The 16,639-nt window shown below is 42.0% G+C and overlaps 1 protein-coding gene across 14 annotated transcripts in view; it reads right to left on the reverse strand.

The window, feature by feature from the left end:
- Positions 1-7,658: 7,658 nt before the first annotated feature.
- The window catches only part of SMYD3 (SET and MYND domain containing 3), a 345,088-nt gene continuing 336,107 nt past the window's right edge, over positions 7,659-16,639 (reverse strand). For all 14 annotated transcript variants that reach the window (XM_088666492.1, XM_035108332.3, XM_035108337.3 and 11 more), the window contains 2 exons: positions 11,612-11,720; positions 7,659-8,171 (listed from right to left, as the gene is read on the reverse strand). In XM_088666492.1, the coding sequence (XP_088522618.1) occupies positions 8,070-8,171; positions 11,612-11,720 (211 nt within the window). In that variant the 3' untranslated portion in view covers positions 7,659-8,069. The remainder of the gene's footprint in view (positions 8,172-11,611; positions 11,721-16,639) is intronic.

Here is a 16,639-nt window from a genome sequence, read left to right on the forward strand (position 1 = left end):
AAGAAGAGACACCAGTAGGCAAATGTTAAGGTTATGTGACAGGATATTATATAGGCCCAAGCTGGGCTCATTCATTCAGAGGCACAATTTGTGAACCAGAATCTCCCTGTGGACAGTCCAGCAGTTGTTAGCTTGGTTCCCTTAATTCTTGCAGCACTTTGCCAAGGTGATGGCACAGAAGTCGTCTCATGTCTGAACTTCTGATAATCCTAGGCTACTGGTAATCTTCATGAAAATAAGGAAATTCAATTCAGTTCATACTTAAAAGCAAGCTTTTTTTCCCATTTTCCAAAGCCATTTGTGAACACAGCTATCCTTTGAAATTCACACTTATTCAAAATTTGCAATGCAGTTCTGCAGCCGAGTACCGTGTCCAAAAATTCACATACTAGTATTAAGTGTGTATATAAATGCATATATTACTGAAAACACACCAAAATTCATTATATGAGGGGAAATGGTTTTGTATCAGTGTGTACAGTGTGCAAAACCGCACACATAAAATGGGTAGTAGGATAAATTTGCACATTTTATGAGATTTTTTTAAAAAAACAAACCAACCAGAAACTGGTGTAGAAATGTGGAAAACTGAACCGAACTTTGGAAAAATGAGACACTGCAGGAACGGAAAGTGACACAATCACCCATCCTATTGAGAATAGAACTTATTTTTCCTTTGCCACAAAGGGGGGGAGGGGGGCGGACCACTCATGTTTTGATCCTAATATACAGGGCAAAACCTGGAGACCCTTAGAAGTGTACCCAACCCCACTAAAATGATTAGGTTTTAGTGTGTTTATGACCACCTTATGGAACACAGTTGCCCCTCCCTCCGAGGCAATATGCACAATTTCATAAAAAGACAACAAACTACAATAATTATACAATCAAAAGTACATTACAACCCCTTGAACAGTAGGAATTAACCCATCAAAAAGGAAAAGTGGGGGGAAGGAATTTCTTTTTTCCATTTTCCCATCTTGAAATCTTCAGGAAACCTGAAGACACTCATATTTCACGGGGGACAGCATTCCAGAAGTGTGGACCCAGAAGTACTGTCTTTGGTGTAGCAGTCAACATAATATCTTGCATTGTTAGAGCAGAGAACAGGATCTCAGTGGGACATTCACTAAAGAGCAGGTATGTGCCAGCAGCTTCCAAGATTTACAACCCTTAATGATTTGAACTGAAGGGCATGTGAATTTCCATGGTTCTGTGGCTTTCCATGGCTTCCCCTACGTTTTTTTTTTTTTGGCCTTTTAAGAAGTAATAAAGATGCAGCAGTCACTGAGAGAGTGAATCTGATCTTACTTTATGAGCACAGATGACCCACCCGTGGACTCAAGGAGAAAGCATTCTACTGTGGTAAAGGAAGCAACATAAATGATATTATACGACAAAGTCAGAAAATCTCCTCTTGTTAGATGGTTTTTACGGCTGACAAGCAACAGCAGAGCCTCGTGCCAGCATTCTAGGCTGCCACTCTCCAGTCTTCCAACAAATCAATTCTGCTGACTTTTTTACTCCCTTGGCTGCCACTAATATCTTCTGTGATGAATTTAAGGGAAGCTGTCAGATCAAATGCAACAGAAAATGTAGTTTCTGTGAAACTTCGGTGTGAGGAGTAAAAAAAGTGCTACCGTTTTAAACAGAGACGGATCCTTCAGCAAATTGTGTAGCATGTGAGAAGACAGAAATTGCCCTGTAGGTAGAGTTAGCATTATCATACATTACTGTATGCTTTTGAAACATGGAACACTTATAAACGCCATCTCCATCTCCTCGAAAGATTCCATCAACAGTGTCTCCGAAAAATTTTTACACATCACTTGGGAATACAGGTGAACTAATACCGTTATCAGTGTACTGGAAGAAGCAAAGATCACCAGTGTCAAAGCAATGATTCCTCAACATCAACTTCGTTGGACTGGTCATGTTGTACAGATGCCTGATTATTGTCTTCCAAAGCAACTACTCTATTCCAAACTTTAAAATGGAAAGTGTAATGCCGGTGGTCAACGAAAGAGGTTTAAAGACTGTCTCAAGGCAAATCTTAAAAAATGTAGTATAAACACTGACAACTGGGAAACACTGGCCTGTGAGCGCTCCAGTTGGAGAACAGGCTTTAACAAAGGTGTCATGGGCTTTGAAGACACTCGAACTCAGGACGCAAGGGAGAAACATGCTAAGAGGAAGGCACGCTTGGCAAATCCACACCGTGATCAACTCCCGCCTGGAAACCAATGTCTCCACTGTGGAAGGACGTGTGGATCCAGAATTGGCCTCCACAGTCACTTACATACTCATTGTTAAAACTGTGTTTATGGAAGACAATCTTACTCGGCTACGAGTGATCGCCAACGAAGAAGATTGCACTGAATTTGGTTCTGTTGTAATGTAGAAATTATACTGAACTGAAATTTCAGGTTTTATCATCTATATCTCTGGGCTGCATGTTATGAATTTTATTTATTACCCCAATCACAATATATGTATTTTTTTTATTTAGTAGTTTTTATCATTCTAATTCTAACTCTAACTCTAACTCTAACAATAATAATAATAATAATAATAATAATAATAGTAATAGTAATAATAATAAACACTTACTAATAGAAGTTATTGAGGTGGCTTGTGACACATTTCAAATACTGCATTTTTCGCTCCATAGGCCGCACCCGACCATAGGACGCACCTAGTTTTTAACGGAGGAAAACAAGGGGGAAAATATATTTTGCTTTCTTGAATTGTCCTAGGCATAGCAGCCAACTCCGAGAGGCCTAGGTGCCTTTGCCCCCCCTTAAAATATTTGAGGAAGCTTCTTTTGCAAAGGGGGAAAGCTCCATTTTTTAAAGGATCAGCTCAAAGTTGTGCAGCTTTTTTGCAAAGGGGGAAAGCTCCATTTCTTAGGATCAGCTCAAAGTTGCTGAGTTTCCTTGCAAAGGGAAAAAATCCTGTTTTTATGGGGTTCAACTCACAGTTCTGCAGCTTCTTCTATAGGAAAGGAAAGGACCCATTTCTTCAGTTTCCAGACAGATAATCTAAGCAGCCAGTCACATGTCTCCCTCTGCAGACAACAATTGAGGCCTAGGCAAGGGGCCAGGAGGGGCCGGGAAGGGAGCTAGCTCCCTTATCTCCCTCCCATATCTCTTGCAATCAGCTGCTGAGCGGGTTCCTTTCAGCTCATTCCCTCTTGTTAGCATTAGCTCTTTCTTTAAAAAAAAGGAAAGAAAGCATGATCTGCCTTTAGTCCCTGGGCAATTCGGCTCCAGAGACCACGCATTCGCTCCATAAGACGCACAGACATTTCCTCTTACTTTCTAGGAGGAAAAAAGTGTGTCTTATGGAACGAAAAATACATACAGTAAAATTGATAAGAGTACAAATTGCTATTTAACTAGTCAACACAAAGTTACTATTTAAATCTCATTGGTTTTGTTTTTCCAGCATCACCCACACTGTGTGTAAAGAACAGTGAGAGCAACAAGGTCCTCTCTGCCTTTGCTGCTCTCTGTCTCACTCCAACATTTACCCTGCAGAAATTAAATTGTCCAACAAATAACTCTCAAATGAAAGTAAATGTCTGTTTCATTTATTGCTCCTGCCGAGAGGAAACACAAAGAATGAAATAAACTGTAATCAATGAAAGGGAGTACTTTCCATTTCTATACAAAAGATGTGAAACTTTGACAGCTTCCACGTCAAATGTTAAGCGTACATTCTGGGAATGCCAATGTTTGTTTAGTCTGTTTGCAATAGACAAGTGTATCCTTTTCCTCACTAGGTTTAGTGGTTTAGCAGTTGGCCTCCATGCAACAAATAATTGTGTTCCTAATGAAACTGAATGTCACCAAAATGCATGGTATATCTCAATCCAGCACCTTCCCCTGTGGATTATTTGGGAACCAGATTAAAAATTAAAATTTGTTGTGCATTCATTTAGTCACCATACTTTCTCTCTTAGAATAAGAATCATTGTGACGTACTCTGGAACGTTTGTATGACAACATAGAAGGTTTAATACATTTAATGTGCTGCATAAATACTGAGGCAGGCATTCCAGATTTATTCATCAAACTGCAATCCTTTATCTACTCAGAGGGACTTATTTCTGAGTAGACTTATTGAGGATTGCACAGTAACAGATTGACAGCCCAAGTTAGGAATTTTTCAAATAAACGTAATTAGCAGTACAGTCGTACCTTGGATCCCAAACACCTTGCAAGTCGAACGTTTTGGCTCCCGAACGCCGCAACCCCGGAAGTGAATGTTCTGGTTTGCAAACGTTCTTTAGTACCTGAACGTCCGACAGGGCTTCCGCGGCTTTTGATTGGCTGCAGGAGCTTCCTGCAGCCAATCAGAAACCGCACTTTGGTTTCCAAACATTTTGGTAGTCGAAAGGACTTCCAGAACGGATTCCGTTCGACTTCTAAGGTATGACCAGAAAATAATTATCAAAGGGTCTATCTTTGTTATATGTGAGCACCTTACACACACAGTGGGTGTGGGTGTAAAAAAGATGAGGCGATGGCAGTTACATATTGACTAAAGTGCTGTGACTACCAGCAAAAGATGGCTGCCCTCAGTAGAGGGGGGGAAAGATATTAAAGATGTGCCAGTACTCCACTCCAGTAAGGACTATCACAATAAAGGCACTGCTTACACATATAGCGTACTAGATCTCCAAAATTCCAGAGATGTATGTGCCCAGCAGAGGTAGGAAATATAAAGGAAATATAATATGCCTTTGGGATATTCGTATAGTGATTTTCTGGCTTTTCCTTTCAGTAGGGTGTCACACCTCCTATCTGGAGACAGCAGCACCACTAAATGGTAGAATGAGCTGCCCATCTCTTTAAAACTTTGCAACTGCAGTAACACTGCTAAGAGCCAAACTAGAAATGGCACTGTGTGGATACAATTAAGATGGCACCATTAAAAAATGAAAATAGCAGCTGTGGGGACAGAAGCAGGAGCAGGACCCATGGGGACAGGTTTAACAGAGGCTTCCCAGCACTGCAAATAGCAGCTGCTGGGACAATTTTTGTTGAGCCTATGGTGAAAAGAAACTCCCTTTACTGGCTCACACATGGTTCTAAGACAGGGGTCAGCAACCTTTTTCAGCCGTGGGACGGTCCACCATCCCTCAGATCATGTGGTGGGCCTGACTACTTTTTTGGGGGCAGGGGGATGAACGAATTCCTATGCCCCACAAATAACCCAGAGATGCATTTTAAATAAAAGGACACATTCTACTCATGTAAAAACACACACATTGACCATCTGTGACCGGATTGAGAAGGCGATTGGGCCACATCCAGCCCCTGGGCCTTAGGTTGCCTACCCCTGTCCTAAGCCTATTAAGTGTCCCCCACACCTATTCTATGAGCACTTGTTTTAACATGCAAATTAATTGAATTCATGCAAGTAACTAAACTTCCAGTTTGGTCCTTAATGTCTGGATCTGGTCTACCCCCTGAACATTTCCCCTTTCTTAACAGTCATTAAAACAACAACAACAACAACAACAACAACAACAACAACAACAACAGTAGTTTTTGGATTATTGCATTTCTTGGGTGGCTGACATGACTCAACCTTTCCCGAAATCTCAATTTTTCAAGTGCAGAATGCTACACTCACCATAACTTGCTCAAAACACTTGAGGGGAGATGAGTCTCCAGCGTTTGCATTCATGAGATGAGGCTGTAAAGCATACCGGAGTGTTCATTTTCTCAGAAATGTATTCTCGCCGAATGGTGTCAAGTTACTGTTGTGAAGAAGCTGACTAGAGATTAATAAAATGACAGTCATGGATGGGAAGGAAGCAGTAAACTGTCCTGGTGGAGGCGGGGAACAGGGACAAACACTAAAGGCAGTATAGGGAAGTTTTAAAAGTTTGATGTTTTATTGTGTTTTTAATATTCTGTTGGGAGCAGCCCAGGGTGGCAGGGACAACCCAGTCAGATGGTTGGCATATAAATACTGATATTATTATTATTATTATTATTATTATTATTAAGTGAAGCTTTCAAAACATGTAAATGGTTTCTGTTTAAATTTCTCGAAGAAATATTTGGCTTTGTTAACATCCACTTAAGGCTTAAAAAATTAAGGGCAACTGCACTGGCTAAACTGTCTTGCTCAGTGGCAATTTCTCTCTCTTCCAATGCATTATTGTTGGTAACATAGAAAGCTGCCTATGCTAAGTCAGACCATTGGTCCGTCTCGCTCAGCATTGCTGCTGCAGCTCTCCAGAGCTTCAGACAGGGATCTCTCCCAGCCCTACTTGGAGATGCTAGGGATTGAACCTGTCACCTTCTGCATGCAAAGCAGATACTCTCCTGCTGAGCTATGGTCCTTCCTCATACTAAATATGAGGTGAAGGAATGGCTCAATTGGACATTTCCACCCTGTGTGTTATAACAGACTTTCCCAAGAACGCAGCAAACTGGGGTAACAAATAGCTGCTATCAGAAACAACGTGCTGTATTTATATTACTAGTGAAGTGACTAGTATCCATTGCAGATTTTTTTTGAAATTTAAGATTCTATTTCTAGCCCAGTGCAGAATCCAAGCTGCAAGAACCTTTTAGCTGGGTCTATTAGCTCAACACCCTGGACAATTGCTGCCAGTCAAAGATTGCTAGATCGACCAACAGTCTGAATTGGAATAAGGCATTTCATTGTTTCTTGGTTGCAAAGGAAGATATGAATGCATGCAGATTTAAAATAAAAATAAAAAAATATGGTAAGAACTGGTAACCACTTTTCCAAATACTGGGTACATGAAATCATATTCCTGGGCATCAGTATAAGGCTAATGTCAGGAGTGCATGCAGGAGCCAGGCCCTTTGACTGGTAGGGCCTCGCAGGACTGCAGCCTTCCCGAGTTTGGCCTGGAAGGGCAAGGCACGACTGGACAGGTGAGGCTTCACAGAAGACTTGTAGCACCTGGTGGCAAGGGCTGGGAGGGGTATATAAGACCAGCATTTCCCTCTGGCTCTTTGTCACAGCAACACGCTACCCACCTAGCTGTGCTTTGGCTTCCTGACTCCTGGTTTCCTGACCCTCAGACTCTTGGCTTCCTGTTGACCCTGGACTGCCGATTCCTGCTTCCTGATCTCTACCTCGGTCCCAACGTACCAAGCCAGGACTCTGACTGCCTGTAACCCGGACTGTGACAGCTAAGCACAGTGTTTGAATGACAAAGAAGGCTGGCATTTCAATCCTATGCATATTAAGACAGAAGAAAATATAATTATGTTCAGGTAAGTTTACTCACTAGTAATCAGTGTGTATATGAGTTCCTTCCTTCCTGTGAAACCTACCTCATCCCTCTTGAACCCAACAAAGCCAGAAAATTACCGCAAGACATGCAGCAAGCAAGCTCAGATGATATTAAGTCTGTATAACTCAGAGGAATCAGTATGGAGGAGCAGAATCGATTTACAACTTTAGAAGAACAGATTCAACTTGCATATGAAAATTCCACGGTTAAAAAATTAATGGTAATTAATTCTAGGCAAACTAAAACTGGAAAGGATGAAAAACAAATTTATCCAAAGGATCATTCCATGTCTCAAAATGACAGTATGTGAAAGGAAAAGAAGTAATGCAATGCAGGAGAGAAAGCAGCAATAAAAATGGAATTCAAATACTTTGGATATAAGATTTTATTTTTGTTTAATATTGGTTACCATGACATATAAAGGGTACCTTAACTACCCTGATAAATGAAGAAAATCATTTCAAGAAAATATTATTTTCTACATCATTAATAGTATATTGTACTTTTACCAAGAACTGTCCAAGTTTATTTGTCATGTTGTTTTGCAGACAGCTTACTTCTGGTAGAAATATCAAGAAACTGGGTGTGAAAGGTCTCTTGAAGAATTAGCAGAAGTAACAATGTACAGGTTACACACCAAAACAACTGGAACCTTTTCCTAACTGTTCTCTGATTAATGAGATCTTGACAGCTACATGGATTGTGTAGGGAGACATTTTCTTTCTCCCGTGTCTTCTCTCCATTCCCCTTCTGCAGAGCAGTGAGTTGCAGGTCTTCTTCATTCTAGTGGCAGGCCAGCCTCACAGTCTTCCTTGAGCATCATCAAGTCTTGCACTAGGCTATGTTCTGTCCCATGGGTGACTTTCATAATATCATAAGCCTGAAAAGACAGACAAGTAATCCATCATTCTTTATTGCATGCCTGTCAACTGCTCTGGCTGGAAAGTTCTGCTTTTTCTTTTAATTTTTCTTTTGTTTTGCAATGCTCTTCATCTGCAGATGTCCAAAGAGGAATACAAGCACAGGTGGCCCCACTAGAGGAGATTTGCCACATTATCAGCAGCTACTCAGCGCAGGATGACAGGATTGGTCATTAACATTGACGCCACCAGACCTAGAGTGGAGCAAAGTCATGAAGATCTAGGAGCTGTGGAGAACATGACCTCAGCACCTTCCATAAGCAGGTCCTGCTTCCAGAGAAGCTCATTTGCGAAGAGAGCAAGGGCACCGTAAGGTGCAAAGGAACTGAAGGAAAACAAAAATCTAAATTGAAAGATGGGGGTGGGGAAACTATGCAAAGAATAAAAGGGAAAGTGAGAGCGATAAATAACAAGAGTAGCCCTGATCATGCACTGATCAGCATGCAATGCTGCCAAAGGAACTGATTGAGGAAGCTGGAGCTATGCGCCCTGAACTGTGTAGTGTCCGGTTTGGGTTATATGTATGGGTTGATCAGAAAATGCAGGCACACTAACCATGCAATCCTAACCATGTCTACTCAGAAGTAAGTCATACTGAATTTAGTGGGGCTTACTCCCAGGGAAGAGGGGTTAGGGTTGCAGCCAAAGCTAAATATTGCAATGTGTGCATATAGAAGTCATTACACAGAAGCTCTTTCCATCTTCCTCCACAGGATAAAACAATCATAGCGACTGCTGAGCACTGTAGGACCAGTGGCTTCTCTCATGATTTAAGGAATTGGTTTTATTATTATTTATTATTACTGTTCTGTGCACACAAATATGAGACAGGCCACGGTATCAGAAGCCACAGTTGTCTTACCCAAGAATATAAAGCCTCATTAGATAACTGGTATGAATGTGTATCTGAATGCAAATAAAAGCCCAGCACATTCATTTGTGTCTAATTTGCATTGGGATTGGACAGGGTACCTAACATCAGCGTATGTAACAGTATGCAAATATGCTGCCGCACCGCTCAGTCATGATGAAAGGAGGAAGCAGACTCCATCATGCTGATGTGCTACAAAGCAAAAGGACAAAGTATTGAGGAAATCATTTCTGTTTCTCCTTTGTCCCTTGATTAAAATGAATGCCTGTTAGAAGCAGCAAAGGAAGGACAAACGCCTAGAAAGCAATACTCGTTTTACTTTAATCACACATGCAGTTAATAATGCACAGGGCAAGCTGGAAAGAACCAGTTCAAATGACATATAGTCAGAAAGAGTTCAGCATCACTCTGGAGCAGAAGGGCTTTTTGCTCATGCTCCTTTGAGCTTTTCCCAGCAGGGGATTGATACAGATGGAATATATATTTCGGCTGACAAGTTGATATATTATTATAATCACTCAGAACCAACCACCCTATATCACGTGGTATAGTGGCAGCAGACTAGATCCCCTTCCATGTGCAGGGAGGTTATATGCGACTGCATTCTCTGACATCTCCCAGCTGCAGTCTGAAACGGTGCAGCTCAGGAAGGACTATGCCATTTCTCTTGTGCACTATTTAAATAACGAGTCGGTTTCAATTAACTGGTCCTGGCAGGTGAAGCCCATGCTAGCGCAATGGGGCTTCCCCACTCCCCCCCCCTGAAAATGGCTTCGGGGAGGGTCAGGAGAATCTCCAAAACAGTGCAAGGAGGGAGGAGGAGGTCTGGTCAGTGCCTAGATAAGAGGCGACCTGGCCACTCTGTAAGCACACGGTCTTGAGTTCAACTGGATCAGTGATGTATTACAGAATTGAACACCATAAAATCCAACAACAATTCAAGTTCTAACCATTATCATGCATAAGTATTGCACTGGTTCATCTGAATTTCAGAATCCTCATTTGATCGAAGTCCTTAGCGAAGAAAGTCACACTAGAACTTAGGATACATTTACAAGTTTTAAAAGGTACAATTAGTGAAGCGCAGTGAACAAGGCATTTGTCAGAATGCTACACTGTGTATTCACAAATATGTGCCATGTACCTTGCACTTTGTGACTATCACAAGCTCATGATGAGAAACTCTAAATAAGGCAGCTGCTGACTGAAAGAAGCATAGGAGTAGCATGCAATTGAGCTCATGTGGAACAGCACACTATTAACAGAATGTGTGTGGGGAGAGAGAGAGAGAGAGAGAGAGAGAGAGAGAGAGAGAGAGAGAGTGTGTAAAGCTGTAATATTTTTCTCTAGGTGCTGTAAATATTCTTATCTGGGCTATCCTTTAAAGCTCAGGTGATAATTTTAATTCACTATATTGTATTAATATATAGGAATGTCTTTTGTTCAATGGGCATAACAGAGTGTTGCTACCTCTTAGAATGAGGTGGGTCACAGATTTAACAAATATGAAGTGATCACAATGCAAGAATGCACATACCATGTCCACAAAGCAGAAGTACTAAATGTTCCACTCCAAATATAATCAACATTTGTGCATTTAAAACAGATTTTAATCCTGAATCAGCCAGCAAACAATTAACAATTCTAAAAGGAAGTCTGTTAAAGTTTCTCTCTTTCTTTCTAAAAAAAACCCCCACTAATATCATACCCCCCCAAATTATCCTAAAATCCATTTTGCACTTGATTCAATTAGAATCCCTCTGGCAAATTGACAATATAAAATGCAGTACAGCCACCGCTGTCTTCCACTCACACTGACTTTTAAAAGACATTGTTAATTAAAAACTTGCCAGAATTCATGGGGCATTTGCTTTCCAACTCAGACTGCCAGTTGAAAGTCAGGTGTTATTGTCAATGGCAGCATTTGAACATGACGTTTGTCAAAAATCAAATTTTAGACGTGAACTGCTACTGACACCAGCCTACCGATTTAAGATTTTGGTCCCCCTCTGCCGTCTTTATGTTAAAATCCTAATCTAAAAGTTTCAGATCGATATAGTTCCCCTTCCTTGTCTAGGATTACCGACACATAGATGTGTTTTCACCTACTCCTTAGTCTGTATTCCTCACGCAGCTAGGCAGAACATAATCAATATTTTAAAGGGAGCATGAGAAGCAGACTAAGGCACTGAAATACTCTTTCATGCGTCCATCTTAATAGCTGCTTGCCACTCAAGGTTAGGGGTGATTAATGATACCCCCCAGCTACCGAACAGTAATTACCAACAACTGATATTAAAGGAAGTCTCCCCTGGAAACTAGGTAAGTAGCAATGACCCATCACCTCGCTGCGCAGCTATTGCCTACGGTACCAGTGTGGATAAAGAGAAATGTGGAGGTGGGGTGGGTGGAAAACGACTGGTGGTTAATATTTCAGCAGCGGGGGTGAGCTGGGAGGGTGAGGAAGATGGCAGCAGTTAGAGAGCAAAGGGAAAGGGAAAGGGTAGAAGCAGAGCGAGCAAAACTGACCTCCTTCAAGGTTTCCAGGGCCTGAGGAAACAAGTCGTGACTGCACTGGAGTTTGGCCACTCTCATCATCTGGACGGCCCTCAAAGGATGGAAGCCGGAATAATAAACCCTAGAAGCGTGGAAGGGAGAAAAATCATCATAGCATCTTTGTCAGCTCTCACCTTCACAGTTCCTGCCTCAGTGGAGAGCTATTAGGGTGGGCCTGCAAAGCCATTGTGAATGTTAATAAGGTATTCAGAGAAAATTAGCTACACGGCGAAGAAGTGTGGAATACTGAGGGGAATTAACAAATTATTATTTTTCCTGTCCCTGCAGAATGACTTTTACATTATCCTGTTAGACAGTGACAGGGGTGGGAGCAATTTGCACACCTCAGTTCGGCAGCACAATAGCTCCGTCTATGCTTCGTGTTAAACAAAGAGGCTTTCTATCTCAGTAGTGCTGAGACAGTTTCATTTCCATGGGAGGTTTTTCAATGTGGAGACTGGGTCTCTATTCGGAGTCTTCACATGGCCTGGGAGAAGAGTCCGTGCAGGACAGCAGGATACAGAATACACAAGGGTGAAACGTATTCACAACTTCAATTCTGAGGGCTACTTTGGGCTTCCGTTTCCCTAGCCACACAATAAAATACAAAATGTGTCTGCAGAAATGGCCAAGGGGCTTGCAATGCCTAAAATGCCCAGCGCAAGCAAACCGACCCTCAAAAAAAATAATGGCTAAGAGTGTGAGCCAGTTAAACCCCCAGTTCAAATCCCTCCTCAGCCACAAACTCAGTAATTGGCTCCAAAAAAAAGATTTGGGGGCAATAATACCGACCAACCTTACAGGAGCATTGTGAGGATTCCTGAAATAATGAACACTGTAAAGACAATAGATAACTAGTCAACAATTGCAGTAGCAGTTGCGGTGTTGGTGTGAAATAGGCACCTTTATTCATTTTCTAAATCCTTCTCAACACATGTTTATAAAGCAGCAACGGAAAAGGCCATTTCATATAGACCAGGAACGTCCAACTCCCAAGAGACTGTGATCTACTCACGCGATTAAAATCTGGCAGTGATCTACCCCTTTGGGGGGGGGTTTCAGTTCAAAGTTGTTAAGCTTTTGTTAGGGAGGAAGTAATCCTTAATTTAGGGGCTTAGGTGGAAAAAATAAATAAAGGTGCTCACCAAGAGATCACTGATGAGACAGTCAGCCTCGCTGCAAAAACTCTGACTTCCGCTATAGCGATCTAGAGCAGTGTTTCCCAACCTTGTGCCTCCAGCTGTTTTCGGACTACAATTCCCATCATTCCTGACCACTGGCCTTGCTAGCTAGGGATGATGGGAGTTGTAGTCCCAAAACATCTGGAGGCACAAGGTTGGGAAACACTGATCTAGAGGACAGGGTAAGGGGCCGGGGCCGGGTGGAGGAGCCAGGGATCTACTGCAATCTACCAATCTACCAAAACCAGTCAATCCCGATCGACCTGTTGGACATCCCTGATACAGACTGGTGACTGGGAGCGGCCGCCGAGACCACATAACACCGGTCCTGAAAGACCTACATTGGCTCCCAGTACGTTTCCGAGCACAATTCAAAGTGTTGGTGTTGACCTTTAAAGCCCTAAACGGCCTCGGTCCGGTGTACCTGAAGGAGCGTCTCCATCCCCATCGTTCTGCCCGGACACTGAGGTCCAGCTCCAAGGGCCTTCTGGCGGTTCCCTCACTACAAGAAGCCAAGTTACAGGGAACCAGGCAGAGGGCCTTCTCGGTAGTGGCACCCACCCTGTGGAATGCCCTCCCACTAGAGGTCAAAGAGAACAACAATTACCAGACCTTTAGAAGGCATCTCAAGGCAGCCCTGTTTAGGGAAGCTTTTAATGTTTGATGGATTCCTGTATTTTAGAATTTCTGTTTTGTTGGAAGCCGCCCAGAGTGGCTGGGGGAACCTGGCCAGATGGGCGGGGTATAAATAATAAATTATTATTATTATTATTATTATTATTATTATTATTATTATTATTATAGACCTAGATGCCGGTCAGCATCTCTTGACTATGGAATTTCATTCTGGGGCAACGTTCCGAAGTAAAGCTGAGGACTTGTGCTTCCTATTGCTTCTGACAATGCTTTACTAGCATACAGGATGGATCTAGCCTGATAACGGTTTATACTTTCTTTCCCACTAATCTGATGGGACCAGTACTCCCTATTAACTGCACTGCCATTATTCCTGATTTACACTCACACAGAGAGATGAAGACAGAGTTAGGGTGCTTGTTTGTAGCACAAGGCACACATGTAATGCCCTGGTGCCACTAATTACTTGCAATATTATGTATTGGAAATGTCAGTGTTTTAAAGGCAATCACTCTGCAGCTGCAAGATTTGTACAGTGGTGCAAACTATTCAGGATCAGTGTCATTCAGCAAAGGAAAACAACCCATTTGATCAAGCATTTATCAATTCTTGCTGGCAGTTCCTCATGCTATTTACAAAAATAATCTTGTAGTGTGCTACAGCAGCATGAAGAAACTTAGATACAAACCCCAAATGGCACCAGGGCTTTTCTTTTTTTTCTTTTCTTTGGGGGTGTGCTAATTTTGAAAATTATATATTTCAAAGAAACAAACATATAATGTAATGCAAAACATAAATAACATAGGATCAGTACAGCCATGGCACCATCTAATGGCACCATCCCTTTTCTATGAAACTAAATAGTAACCATTTGCAAATGGCCCAGGGGTCAATCTACCTTTTCGGTTAAGTACTCACCATGAGGTGGTTTCCCCTCTATATTTACTAGTAAAAACGCTCCAATGAGTGAAACACGTGCAACATGGTAAGATCATGTTAACAGCTTTTTCAGAGATCCTTGCTTTCTAGCTTTCGCATGGTGTGATACTTGGCGATTTTATCATATGGGAGACCTCTCATCACTTTGGGCTGGTCTGCACATGCGTGGCCATCACCTGACAACTGCAACATTAAGTACTGACTTGCATGTGCCAGTGACCCACCATAGATCAATCACTGCATTCACAAATTGTATACCATCTTGTGGGCCCACTGGATGGAAAGGTAGAAAGGGGTGGTGGTGATTAATGAAGGAACAAAATTACTCTGCAGTAGATTCAGTTCACATATTCATTCACAAATCATAATGTGTTGAGGAACCAAGTAATAACACATCAAGAAATTTAAAGAGATAAAGTATCTGCTTCGCATACAGAAGGTTCCAGGTTCAATCACTGGCATTGTCAGGTAGAACAGGGAAAGAACCCAGTCTAGAATCTTGTAGCTGCTGCCCGTCAGTAGAGACAACACTGACTTAGATGGACCAATGGTCTGACTCAGTGGATGGCAGCTTCCTATGTTTCTAAATGTATATGAACTAGCCTTTTATACTGAGGTGCAAAGCGCACTGTCCTATCATTGCTCCACTTGTTCACTTACTGTGAACAGGACTGTGCCCTGCCTGCCCTATGCTCCAGTTTCCATCAGCCATAGCCAACATGGCCAGTCGTCATGGATAATAAAATGTGGTCCAATGAGGCCCAGAGGCTCCCAACTTCTGTACACCCCCATTCAATATCCCAATTCCATTAGCATTCCAATGCCTCAAAGAAACAGAAAGGCTGCTTTGTGAGCTGAGTGAGCTGCCCTCCAGCTGCCTTGAGCAAGAAGGCACCAAAGCTAATAGGGGCTGTTGGAAGGAATGTGAGGAAGAGGAAGAAATCAGCATAGAACTGTTGGCTCTTTCACTAGCAGTGGGCTCTTTGCCCACCTTTGCCTGGCCACTACCTCCAATGGGTTACTACCACTGAGGCAGTAAATTCATCCTGTAGAGTCCCCTTTTACTCTCACAAGGGTTCCATTTAGCCTTAATGGAATAACTACATCCAATTCCTAAGGTAATCAGAGTTTGTGAAGATTTAGGATTATGGTACATGATACCAGAGGAAGCAGTAAGTAATTAAGCAATGCCAGGCAGACAACCAAAACCACTCACAACCATAAACCAAAGAGAGAGGAAATTTAAGAGGTGGAGGTAAAGGAAGCGAGCGTGAAACTGAGAGCACTGAGTGCATAAATATTTACAAAGCTGTTTTATTGGGCTGATTTATGTACTGGTCTTATGCATGTGTTTAGTTGCTTTTCACAAGCTTTAAAGCTGACATATAAAATAGCTGTTTAGTATCATTTTCTGTAATAAATCTGTTAAATTATTGGAGCATCTTCTGTGTAAGCACATTTGCCAGACCACCTTCCTGAGGAAACATGTACAATGTGAAATATTTTGGAAGATATCTGAGGGGAGATGTGCTAAGGTTTGGTTCCGTCTAACTTCATGTCTCCTATTGAAAACAGCAAACAAACCAGAAAATACTTTTAGCACCTCAGTTAAGTCAACATACTAAATGAGTTACCAAGATGAGCTCCAGGAAGGCTAGAACCTCAATCCGAGAGGTGCTTAAACCATTTAGAGAAGCACAAGCATGACTGGGCCCCGAGGACAATTGAGTAAGGCTGTTACATGGAACCAATTATTTTAAGGGTTCCTGTCACAAACCAAAGTTCAACCACCATCCTGGTTCTCACTTGGCACAGGACCTAGCTAGACGGCCATCTCTAAATTTCTCTGGATCCCATGCCAAGGGAAAATGCACCTACAACCTTACCAACTTGTGACTATACAAGGTTCTTTACATTTGTAGACATGTCGGTTCAGAGGCGGCATGCACTAGCCTGCACCTTAAGCAAGGTAAGAACACCATATGGATATGTAAAAAGGAACATTAACACACTGCTCTTCACTTAAGTAACTTCCTTCTCATTGATGCTACCCCAAACCATATCCTGTGCAAAGTAAGGCCATTCAATGCGAGCAAACATTTGGTGGATCAGATCGGATGGGGTCATTTATTTTAATGTTACTGTATTTAAATTTCTTTTACATTCTTCCTACGTCTATCTGAGCTCAGATATTATTGTAAATAATGGCATCAGGGTAGTAAAACGAGCCCACAGCCCTGGAAAC

The sequence above is a fragment of the Zootoca vivipara genome, chromosome 3 (genome assembly GCF_965207765.1).
Source record: "Zootoca vivipara chromosome 3, rZooViv2.hap1.1, whole genome shotgun sequence".
Classification (NCBI taxonomy): Eukaryota; Metazoa; Chordata; class Lepidosauria; order Squamata; family Lacertidae; genus Zootoca; species Zootoca vivipara.